The sequence below is a fragment of the Miniopterus schreibersii genome (assembly GCF_964146895.1).
Source record: "Miniopterus schreibersii genome assembly, chromosome: 14".
Taxonomy (NCBI): Eukaryota; Metazoa; Chordata; class Mammalia; order Chiroptera; family Miniopteridae; genus Miniopterus; species Miniopterus schreibersii.
The window spans coordinates 20067360-20078647 of record NC_138114.1 but is presented as its reverse complement, the minus strand read 5'-3'; the positions used below and the strand labels follow the sequence as shown (position 1 = coordinate 20078647).

General features: G+C 43.9%; 1 protein-coding gene and 1 pseudogene across 2 annotated transcripts in view; one reads left to right on the top strand and one right to left on the bottom strand.

The window, feature by feature from the left end:
• The window catches only part of LOC308567311 (small ribosomal subunit protein uS2-like), a 558798-nt pseudogene that overhangs the window by 318452 nt on the left and 229058 nt on the right, over positions 1-11288 (bottom strand). The window lies entirely within an intron of this gene.
• The window catches only part of HKDC1 (hexokinase domain containing 1), a 35196-nt gene continuing 30636 nt past the window's right edge, over positions 6729-11288 (top strand). Inside the window, exon 1 of the mRNA XM_081158595.1 lies at positions 6729-6832. Within this exon, the coding sequence (XP_081014721.1) occupies positions 6770-6832 (63 nt within the window). The 5' untranslated portion in view covers positions 6729-6769. The remainder of the gene's footprint in view (positions 6833-11288) is intronic.

The window sequence follows — 11288 nt, the reverse complement described above, 5'->3', positions numbered from 1 at the left end:
ACATAGTCCCTTCTTGCCCAGATGGTCTCAAGAAATACCATGAACCGAATGGGATAATGAATTTGGTCTCATTGTATTTAAGTGATGAGGTCCAGCACCTAGAGGGTTATTCTTCCAGTTTCTCCATTTTGGGGGCCAGAGTTAGTAATTCATAGAAGACACTTAAGCAAGACCCTTGCAAACTTCGCCAAGTTAAATGTTAGTGAAGTCTCAGATAAGAGGAGTGGAGGTGGGATGCTGTAAGGAAAGGGCTGCTTGAACACAGCTAAAGAGTATAAATAGTGATAAATAGTTTACCTTTCACCTTTCCCTTTGTGGGGGAGGGAGAGCTCTGTGGTTAGGCAGAAGAAGAGACTGAAGAAAGATGAAATCAGGTGAAACAAAAAAGGGAAAATATAATTGGAGTGGCTGAATAATTATCAACAGAGTGCTTAAAATTGTCACTGTGAAAACAACCTGCTCTTCCTTCTCTGCAACAAGCTTGATGTTTATTTTTCTTTGAGGGCTTCTGGGCCAGCTAAGGCCCAAGTATATGTTTCACTAAGGTCATTTTTGCAACTTTTCTAAACACAACACTTATTTCCTTGCAGTTTTCTAACAGGTTTTGAAGCCCTCTGGATTATTGTGAATTCAGTTGAACATCAACATGGGGCATAGACTGAGACTTCGACGCTGACCTCAGTTCCATCAGTACAGATCTGGGTAATTTAATAAAATGTGGTTAGTACATAACTGGTTAGGAATAAAACCAATGACTTGCAATGCTTTGTACATTTTATTTGTGGACAGGTGTAAATCTACAAAATGAAATTGGGTCTTTTGAAAAATGCCTGTTGTTGAGTCACAAACATACAAAACTATCATCACAAATCACCAAAGTCTGTTACAGCTCAGGACTGGGAGACAAATTAAGTTGCAGTCATTCTATGTGTTTAACTCAAAACAACCTATTAGAATATAATGAAAAGTTGTAATTTGCTAAGAGACAAACAAATGGTAAATGAATTAGGTTATTTTACTTCTCTATTTCAAAGCTATGAAATACATAAACTTGAAAGGAGATAGCAGTGTTTATAAACATACTTCTGAGTTGTCATTGTTACCTAAAAGCCTGTCACAACATCGTGGCACAATTCCACACAGATGATAAACAACAGTTGTCTTTATGGGCAACAAAATGCTAGAGAAGAAGGAAAAAGTACTTGAAGTAGGATCGCCCTTTGAAGACTGACTTCATGAGGCTACTTTTGGCAGACTTTGGTAGAGGAGGTGATTTTGAACTTGGCCCTTTAAAGCTCCACTCTTAGAATCTGGTAGCCAGAGGATTACTATTAGCTGCTCCCCATGCCCCGCATGCCCTTGGAAAGCCCCTGGAGCTCACGGAGGCTTGGGAAAGGCTTGTAACCCCAACTACTTTGACCTGCCATTTGACACACCTGGGAAGTGCGGTGAAATTGATAATCCCCTGCTGGAAAATGTTTTTCCTCAGGCGCTTGTAATCAGGTTGAGATCATTAAAAAAAAAATTCCTTAAGTAATTTAGAACGTTCATAAATTGCCTTATTCTTTTAACAGCTACATTTTCATTTTCTTGACATTTTTATCATTCATTTTCTTTTAAAATTGATAAATGGGTGTTTATCACACTCTACAAAATTTCCTCTGTGTATTAGTATATAAAGTAATGCATAATATAAATTCAAAGCAAAGCTCACTCGGAAGAACTCTCCCATAACCCACGCTTCTGCACATTAATGTATCTCTAATCTATATACATAAGCCAAATAAGCTTAAGTAATTTTTTAATCGATTTTTGACAAAGGAATATATGCTACCTCTTTTAAAACCAGAAATAAGCAGTTTCTTTTTTAAAAGTATTTTTTTTAAAATTGATTTTAGAGAGAGTGGAAGGGAGAGGGAGAAAGAGAGAGAAACATTGGTCAGCTGCCTCCTGCACGCCCCCTACTGGGGACCGAATCCTCAACCCGGGCATGTGCCCTGACCGGGTGCATGGGATGACACTCAACCAACTGAGCCACACTGCCCAGGGCGAGACAAGCACTTTCAACCTTATTTTTTATTTTTCTAGTATTTACCTCATTGACTACATAATACGCATATTCTGTCTCCTGAGTCATCATTTTAAGATATCGGCTACTGATTTTCTATTATACCAGGTGAGGGTTTCCCTTTCTGAAGTCACTCCTTTTCCCCACTTCTCTTTGGTGTAGCTCCTATGCCTTGTTGTTGTTGTTAAATGAGTATTTAGAAATTATACTTATGACTTTTATACTACTTTCTAGGTAATTCTCTAATGCCGTCCAACCTATTGAAATTTTTGTCTTCTCTATCATAGTTTTAGTTTCATAGACTTTATTAATATTTGATAGTTCCTTTTTTCATTTTGAAAGTAGGAGCAGTAACAATAAACAATGTAATGCCTACATCTGAGAAGAGATTCAGAAACACATTGTAAAGAAAGGGAGTCATAGGATTTAGAAGAAGAAAAGGGAGCATGGTATTGAGGGAGAAAGAAGGTAAGGATTTTGTTGCTTGTGAGAATCTTGGCATTCTAACAGCTGACAGTCCTGAGATCCTGGCAAAGTAGATGATTTCAGCCCTGGGTTTCCTGGAGGCTTTCAGCCATTAAAAGAGCCTCTCCCTTGACATGATGGAATAAAAACTTCCCAAGACTCAGTCTCTGAAATTCTGCACAGTAATTTAACTTCATTACCACCTGGTTCATACACTATGACTTTTGTCTTAGTTATAGTACAAATGCATATAAGTGATTTTCAGCTGAATTATCAGTTCTGCCTCCTGTTACTTAATTTTTAGTAATTTTAGAACTCATGTACTTTCACATATCCTTTTAACTCTAGATCTTGCCTTGATCTTAAAACTTTTTAGTATATTTTGCTTGTTTTCGTAGGCTAATACTCTCTCCCTTACCGACTTAATACATTATATTTTGTATTGTTATAGCAGAGTTTATAATGTATTTGTGTGTGTGTTTTCCTTATTTTAATTACAGACAACCCTAGAATAGTACTTCTTAGAGGCAATTATCTTATTAGCTGAATTTAAACTGCTCAAAACTAATTAAAAATTCTGTAAAATGGGATGGTGTTTTTGTTTGTTCATTCTAGCATTTCCTTCCTGGTACCACAAGATACTTCAAGTTCATCTTGTATATATACCCAGTCCCAGCTCTAGAATCAGACATTTCTGCAAGGGCTGCTTTTTTTTTTCCAAGAGTGATATTAGAAACCAAGGCGTGGGCACTAGGTATGCTTATTGCTATTGGATGTCATTGCCTCTAGGGTTTCTCAGCTGACAGCAAGGAAATATATGTGAAATATTTATGTATGTACACTTATCGACAAATATTTATGTATACTGCATGTATGTAAAATATACATGTATATATACATCTCTGTATTAAGCTCAACATGAGTTTATACAGATGTTCTCAACTCTAATCCAGTAATGTGGATCATTCTAGCTTTTCTCTTGCCTATATATAACCTCCCACTCCAACAGTGAGAAACCTATCTCCCACCATCCACTTCCATTTACTTAACTGTTCAATTCTAGCATACACATATAGTGGCTGCAGATTCGTAAAGCCATGCTCCTGGGGGAAACAGCTTTATCAGCCGGGGTACAGCACTATGTATAGTTCCTTCTGCCTTTAGTCTTGCTGACTCCACTCATTTCCAAGATTATTAAGTCAGATCTTCCAATCCCCTTCACGAGGCTATTTCACACATTTATAATACAGTTAGGTTATTTTGTCAGTCTGTATTACATCCCTGACCTCCTAAATAATTCTTTAAAACTCACACGCATAAAAGTTCATTCTTTGTGCTGTAAAACTCTATGGGTTTTGACAAATGTATTGTGTCATGTAGTCACTGTTATAGCACCATACAGAATAGTTTCCCTGCCCTAAAACTCCCCTGTGCTTCACTTATTCAACCTCCCCCCACCAACCCCTGGCAACCACTGATCTGTTTACCATCTGTAACATTGCCTTTTCCATATCTGGTGTTTAAATTTTCCTCTGAGGCCCTTTAGTTTTTACCAGAGGAAAAATGGATCCCCTAACGAAGGGATGTAGATAGATAGATGTCTGCTGGTGGAAGCCAGACAGAAAAAAGGGGTTTGGGGACTTGTCGTTCAGCTTGAAGGTTTCACCTTGTGGCTCTGTTCTCAGTCTTGTGCCTCACTCTCACTTCCCATGGCGCCTTCATGGTCCCAAGTCCAGAAGCTGTTGGGTTCAGTCTCTCCAGAGAAAAAACACAGCCTCCTGTGTGGGGGGTGGTCACTCATTGCTCTAGGCTGAGCGGCACACCTGGGGCCTGACTGCCTTTCTTATAGACTTTTAGCCCATCTCCTGCTTTCAGCTCTCTGCTGCCTCTGCTTTTCAGACGTATCTGGGCCTCCAGTTCCGGAGCCTTTCTAGTTACAAATACCATCACTCAGTTCTCAGCAGATCACTCTCTGCAGGCACTTAGGTTTCAGTGCTTACACCGCTAAGCCACTACTTTTCTCTTGGCTCCCTGTCTTTCAAAATTATGTTCAAATAATTATCAATCTCTTATCAATCACTGTTTCCTTTCTCTTTGTCTTAGTGGGTTTATGCCACATTTAACCAGAAGTCTCAATTGCCTTTAGAAGTTTGCTATTTTGTGCAATTGTAATTACTCTAAAAAATGTTAAAAGATTTCCTTGTATGATTTGTCTTTCCTTGATATGTTTTTTTTAAATTCTCACTTGAGGATATTTTTTCCATTGCTTTTCAGAGAGAGTGGAAGGAAGGGAGGGAGGGAGGGAGAGAGAGAGAGACATCAACTGGTTGCCTCCCACACACACCTCGATCAGAGATCCAGCCTGCAACCTGGGTATGCGCCCTGACTGGGAATCAAACCCTCAGCCTTTTTGGTGCTCAACGAACTGAGCCACACAGGCCAGAGCAAGGTTACTTTTTAAATGGAAGAAATTAAATACCATTATCATTTCTAAGCGGGTGACCTGCCCCAGTATGTTTTTCTCAGCCTGTGTAGACTCAAGCATAGTGCACCTGTTTCAGAACAGTAGCAATTGCACATATTTGGGGAACTGGGAATCAAACGCAAGACTCCTCGCGCATAGGGTAACACTCCAACAACAGCCCTGCCGGCCAGTGCGTCTGGAGCAATTTTAATCAAGCGCTGCAGGCTTCAGCTAGACTCCACTGGGTCATCCGCATGATGGATGGGTAACGGGCCCTGAGGAGAATCAGTGGCTTTTGGGGAGACAGCTATTCAAGGCTCTCTCACCAGGCAATTGGCTGTAATTATTTTGATTAATGAGGTTGTGCAGTAGAAAAGCAAACAAAGTTGAGGCTGCTAAGCTGACCAGGAAGACGTGTTTCTTCCCTTCTACTGGAGAGGTGAGGCGAAGGCGCCCAGCGGACCTGCATTGACATCTGGTCAGTTGCTAGTCTTAGGAAGCGCTTCCTCAGTATTTGGGAAGTGTGGTGAAGAAGTCCTTCATTTGTATTTGGGAAGTGTGGTGAAGTCCTTCATTTGCCTTCCTCCCCCACGGAAGGACCCTGCTGAAGTGACGTGTCTGTACTTAGTTTTCCAAGTAGTTGGAATTCTTGCAAATAACCCAGCAGAATGCTGCTGCTACTAATAGTTACCAGTGGAGCAGTTATTGCCAGGAGAAAGAATAGAGGCGAGATTATGTATTAGGTAAGAGCCGAGCCCCGTTGAGTGCTCACTGCACCATTTATAAGCTTGGAGGTTTTGAGTAAGTCACTTAACCTTTTTGGGCCTCAGATTTCTCATCTAAAAATGGGAAGAGTAAGTGCTGTTCACACCATTATTATTGTTATTGATTTTGTTAGCTCACCAACAACTGGGAAGGGTGAAAGGTCTATGATACCCACACATCTGCCCCTTTCTGGGTCTTTCTCACATCAAATTGATGAGTGAGACAACCAGGTGGGCACAACAAATAACTTCGTAGCATGAGGCGTTTCCCATCTGTAACTTCAGTTTTTCTTTCCAGCAGCAGCTTCTCAGAGACTACTGGTGACTTCATACTTTCTCTTGCATATTTTTTTCTGGGTCATTACCTTTGAAATCTAGGTTTTCTGGCTTACCATTGTGAATAGGTAAACTTTAATCGATTATTTTCCATTACCATGGGTTATTCGCTAAGAGATCTGATCTATCCCAAATGGAGGAATTTGTTCCAACATTCTTGAAATCTCCCTGACCAGGACGATGTTTGGTCTTAGTTGGGACAGTGCTGCAGAGGAGCAGGCAGTCCTGGAGTCATACTGCTGGGCCGAGGAGGAAGGGGCTAGAGAGAAAGCCTGAGGGTTGAAAGTTGGAATTGTTTAAAACCCAAGTTCTCAGAAGACTTTCCCCGGTTGAGTGGGCTTGGTGGACCACTGGCCTGAGAGTGTTGCTTAGCAACGAGATTTTGTGTCACCAGTCTCCCAGGCACGCAACCCATCCCCTGCCTCCCCTCCACCTGCCCTTGGCTGCCATCCTGAGGCTCCTATTAGACAATCAAGTGTGCTGGAGGGAGGGACCAGGGAGAGGGGGCAAAGTTTAGTCCCTGAACTAAGCAGCCTGGAAGTATTTAATCTGTAGCACGTCGTCCCCCAGAGGCCTCCAGCCTGAAAGGGAAGAGGGCAGGGCTCCGGAGTCGCGGGGGTCAGCGCTGCACAGAGATCTCGGCTGTCTCAGGAGACAACAAACTTGGGGAAAATGTTCGCGGTGCACTTGGTGGCGTTTTACTTCACCAAGCTGAAGGAGGATCACATCAAGAAGGTAAGGACCCAGGACGCTGGGACGCGTCCCATCCTTCACGGACAAAACTGATGCCCAGCCCGCACCCACCGCGCCTCGGGAGCTTGTCAGAAAACATGCGGGCAGCGCAGGGCCAGTAAAAGCTCCTGCGGGGGAGGGAGTAAGCCTCCCGCAGGCTGCACGTGGAGTCCCTGAGCCTCGACTTTCACTCAGAACCTCCTGCAGGGCTCAGACGGGAAGGGGGTGAGGAGGAATCTTTAGACCCGGTTTAGATAGTTCGATGCGAGGGATGTGTGGGGGGAAGGGTACAAGGGGAGGAGAGTCATTTTTAAAGAAATGTTGAGAACTTGTAATTTACATGATTTTTCATGTGCTTGAAAGAATATGAATATGGCACCAAAGAGGGATGTGAGCCTTAATGTACAATAATCGAAATACTGATTTGCGTGTGCTGTTTGCCAATGGTATGCTATTAACGGTGTGCATTATTTTGCCACTTTGTCCAAGAAACTTGCCTACAAAATTCATTCCAAGGTGGCTGGTTAAAAGTTGCCAAGGCTCAATTTGGGGCCATCAGGGTTTTTGCGGCTGGAATGAGCCCAGCCTGCCGCTGTAGCCACTCCAGCCACACCAGCAGGTGAACTTAACCAAGGTCACGCAGGTATTTAAGGTGGCGCTGGGGGTGGTAAACCAAGGTTGCTGACTCCTGGTCCTGCGTTCTTTCCGTTGTGGTTGTGCCACGATGCCTCTGGGCTTTTCCAACAGAGAGAGGAAGCGGGGGCGCCTAGAGCTCTCATGTGTAAGATCGACTCTCACTAAATCCTGGTCATTAGAGAGCGGGTTAGAGGTTATAGCAAATCTTAAAATATTATAAATCCACCAGATTTAACCCGTCCTAATTTTCATTTGTTGATTAGATTCACGAAGCCCTTCACTGGCTTCTTGAGGTGGAAATGTGCTGTACAGCACTGCTTAAGATCCACTTTCTGCTATTACCCGCTTAGTAAAGGTGAAACATGCCCCCAAGGGGAGTCTTTGGAACCTTGACACTGGTAGTTCTGCAGATTAGTTTCCTGTCCTTGGGACTCTGGCAGTTAATGTTTTGTTACACCCTAGAATCAGGAGATATGTTTGTCCGCCAGCCCCGTGCAGGCTGCGGAGGCCCCTCTGACTGGAAATGCAGCCTCCACTGATCTGTTCCAGGTCCTCTGTCAAGGCCCGGAGTTGGCCTTTCCTCTCCCTGTGGGAGGCAAAAAAGCTTGTGAGAGCGAGCTGACTAAGGGACAGCCGGGAACACTGAGCCACCTTCAGCAAGTGACCCGACAGGTCTCTGCAGTAGTATGGGAGGCTGGTTTATGGGCTGCCGGGATGAGTCACAGGTTCTGAGAACTCCTTCATGTGTTGAAAACACACCTGGTCAAAAGGCACAGGCTCTTCCCCTCCCACTCAGGTGGCAAGTCCCCTCCTTCGTGCCTGTGCTTCCTGTCTCTGCAGGTGCCAACATCCAGAGCTGTACTTGCCTGCTAGGGTTGCCATTCAGACCCTGGAACAATTTTTTAAAAACTCCCTAGACCAACATTAAAACAAAATAAAACATAAAGGAGGGAAGGCAAGAAGAAAGAAAGGGAGGGAGGGAGGAAAGGAGGGACGAAAGAAACTACCCTGACAGCTTCCCTTCCAACTCAATATATTGACATTATTTGACCTATAGATAACATTGGCCTGGGCCTGGTCACTGACCTATGGATTGCTCACTCACAAGAGAAGGACTGGTTAGGTGTTCAAAGCGTCTTTTTTACAGTTTAGAAAGTCAACATTACGAAAAGTGGAAACGATACCTTTAGTCCCACCCCTCTCAGTCGTATGTGCCGTGTGGAAACCCTCGTAGTCTTTTCTCGCTGTGTAGGTTTTTACACTTATACTGTACATACATTTCTGGACTTGTGTCCTTCAGTTATTGTTAGATTGTAACCCCTTATGCATATTTCTCCATTTCCTTATAGTTATTTTAATATCTTCCTAATATTCAATCAGGAATATTGATTCCCATTGAAGTGGATGTGCCATAACTTAACTTTCCCCTTCTGTTAGGCTACTTTCAGAAACATTTTTTTATCCCTTAAAAATTGCTGTGATAAATGTTGGTATGCATTTCATGTTCTTTACCTTGCGATTATTTCCTAAGAATGGGTTCCCAGAAGTGAAATCACTGGGTCAAAGAGTTGAACCTTTTTATGACTCTTGATTCTTAATATGGGACCTTTGGACTACATGGTCACTGAAGTTTCTTGCAGCTCCCCACCTCTGATTCCGTAAACTCTGAGCTTACATGTTAAATTTGCTCTTCTTACGTTAAACCTGCTGCTTGCTGGCTCTTTTGTTTAGAGGATATCCCGTGGTTTGTGAGTCATTCCACAAGTGGGCCTGGCTTCTGTCACTCAAGCACCTCCCTTAATGCCTGCAACGTGTGTGACTGCAACACCGGCCCAAAATCACCTATTTGAGTCTAAAATATAGGGTTTACCCCCCAACCTATGCTTCATTTTTTCCCCTTCTAGCAGCTGTACCAAGTGCTGTGGAAGGTACAAAAATAAATAGGAAACTGTTCCTAACTTGACATTCTTTTTCTCCTAACTTTAACTTGTTGAAACAGCAGGAGCAGTAACCCAAAGTTCTGAATGACTGTTAAACTGCAGCTCACAAATGACCCAAACGGGGCCTCAAAACCATTGCACAGAAGGGATGGCATCGTGGGGATGCCCAGAGAACTTCTCTGGGACTGAGTGAAAATGAGCCATAGGTTTGGGGGCACTGTCTGAGGGGCTTTGGGGTGATTGAGGGAGAAATCTTAGCTCTTATGTAGTACATCTCATCCTTCCCAAGCCCCAATTACTTGGGGTCACCTCCCTTTTGTTAGTTTTCTCTCTGTGTGTGGCAGTGCCAACCAATTAGTCCTTAACAAACTCAGGGTGAATGAAAGTCCTTAATGAAGCGTGACCTGGTTCTGTCCTATCTTCTCAAACACGCTGAAAGCCCAATTGTCCTGTTCTGTTAATGGCCCTCTGATGGTTTTCTGGCCTCTCTTTGGCCCCCAGTCCCTGGAGCCATGGGCTGTTTCACTGGCTTGGGTCTCTGAATTGGCCTTGATTGAGCTGGGATGCCCACCTGCCCTCTGGGCCTGGCTGATGGTTGGGCACCAGTCCTATGATGAAGGTCACATGGCTCTTACACTTTTGGTATAATTTGTCTGTTGGGGTTGTGGGTCCTGCACGAAATTGTGAAGCAAAACTAGGCCATGTGGTGAGGACTGTGGAGACTGCACTAGAGTTCCAGTGCTGCCCCTGACCTCCAGCTCTCCCGATGCTGCTCAGTGACTCTGAACCTTGGAGTCCTTATCTCTCGATAGGGGCAGGGGTGTCATAGAGATTAGATGAGGTGACATACATGAAAGCACTTTGTAGATGGCAAGCATGTACTTACCCTTAGATGAAAGTGTGGGAGGGCCCTACCTCCCTGTCTGGCTCAGTGGTTAGAGCGCCTGCCCATGGCCTGAAGGGCCCCGGGTTTGGTTCCGGCCAAGGGCATGCACCTTGGTTGCTGGCTTGATCCCTGGCTCTGGTCAGGGTGTGTGCTCGAGGCAACCAATCGATGCGTCTCTCTCACATCGGTGTCTCTCTCTCTCTCTCTCTCTCTCTCTCTTTCTCTCTCCCTCTCTCCCCCTTCCACTCTCTGAAAAGCAATGGAAAAAATATCCTTGGGTGAGGAGAGAAAAAAAAGTGTGGGAGAGCCGTTGGGACCAAGTCTTGTGCCCTGGATGGAGAGAGGCCACTCAGTATACAAAGTAGGGGTGGCAAATGCAGGGCACCTATGCCACTATCCCTCTTCCTGCCCCGGTCAATAATCCATCCTAGTGAGCCCTGGGAATCCAGGTTGCTGCCACCAAATGATTAGCATAGGGGAGGAGGCTGTTCTGCCATTCTTGATGTGACATTATTACCTTCAAGTGCACTGAAAAGAACCATGGTGATCTTTATAACTTCCCTCCATTGGGTCATGTGATCCTATTTCCTGGTTACCTGAGTGGCATCCACTCATTTCCAATAGCAATTTGGGCTGGCTTTAGAAATTAAACTTCATCTTAATTAGAATAACCTCAGTTAAAATGGAGATTTGAAGGATTAGATTTTTTTTTTTTTTAAATAGACCTTTATTGATTTCAGAGAGAGGAAAGGAGAGGGAGGGAGAGAGATAGAAACATCAACAATGAGAGAGTCATTAATTGGCTGCCTCCTGCACCACCACCCCCAACTGGGGATCAAGCCCTCAACCCGGGCATGTGCCCTGACTGGGAACCGAACCCCGATCGCCTGGATCCTAGGTTGACACTCAACCATTGAGCCATGCCTGGCTGGGCTGAAGGATTAGATTTTAGAGACTGTAGTTGGAAACAGAATTTAGCTCTGAGCTTCCTAGTAGT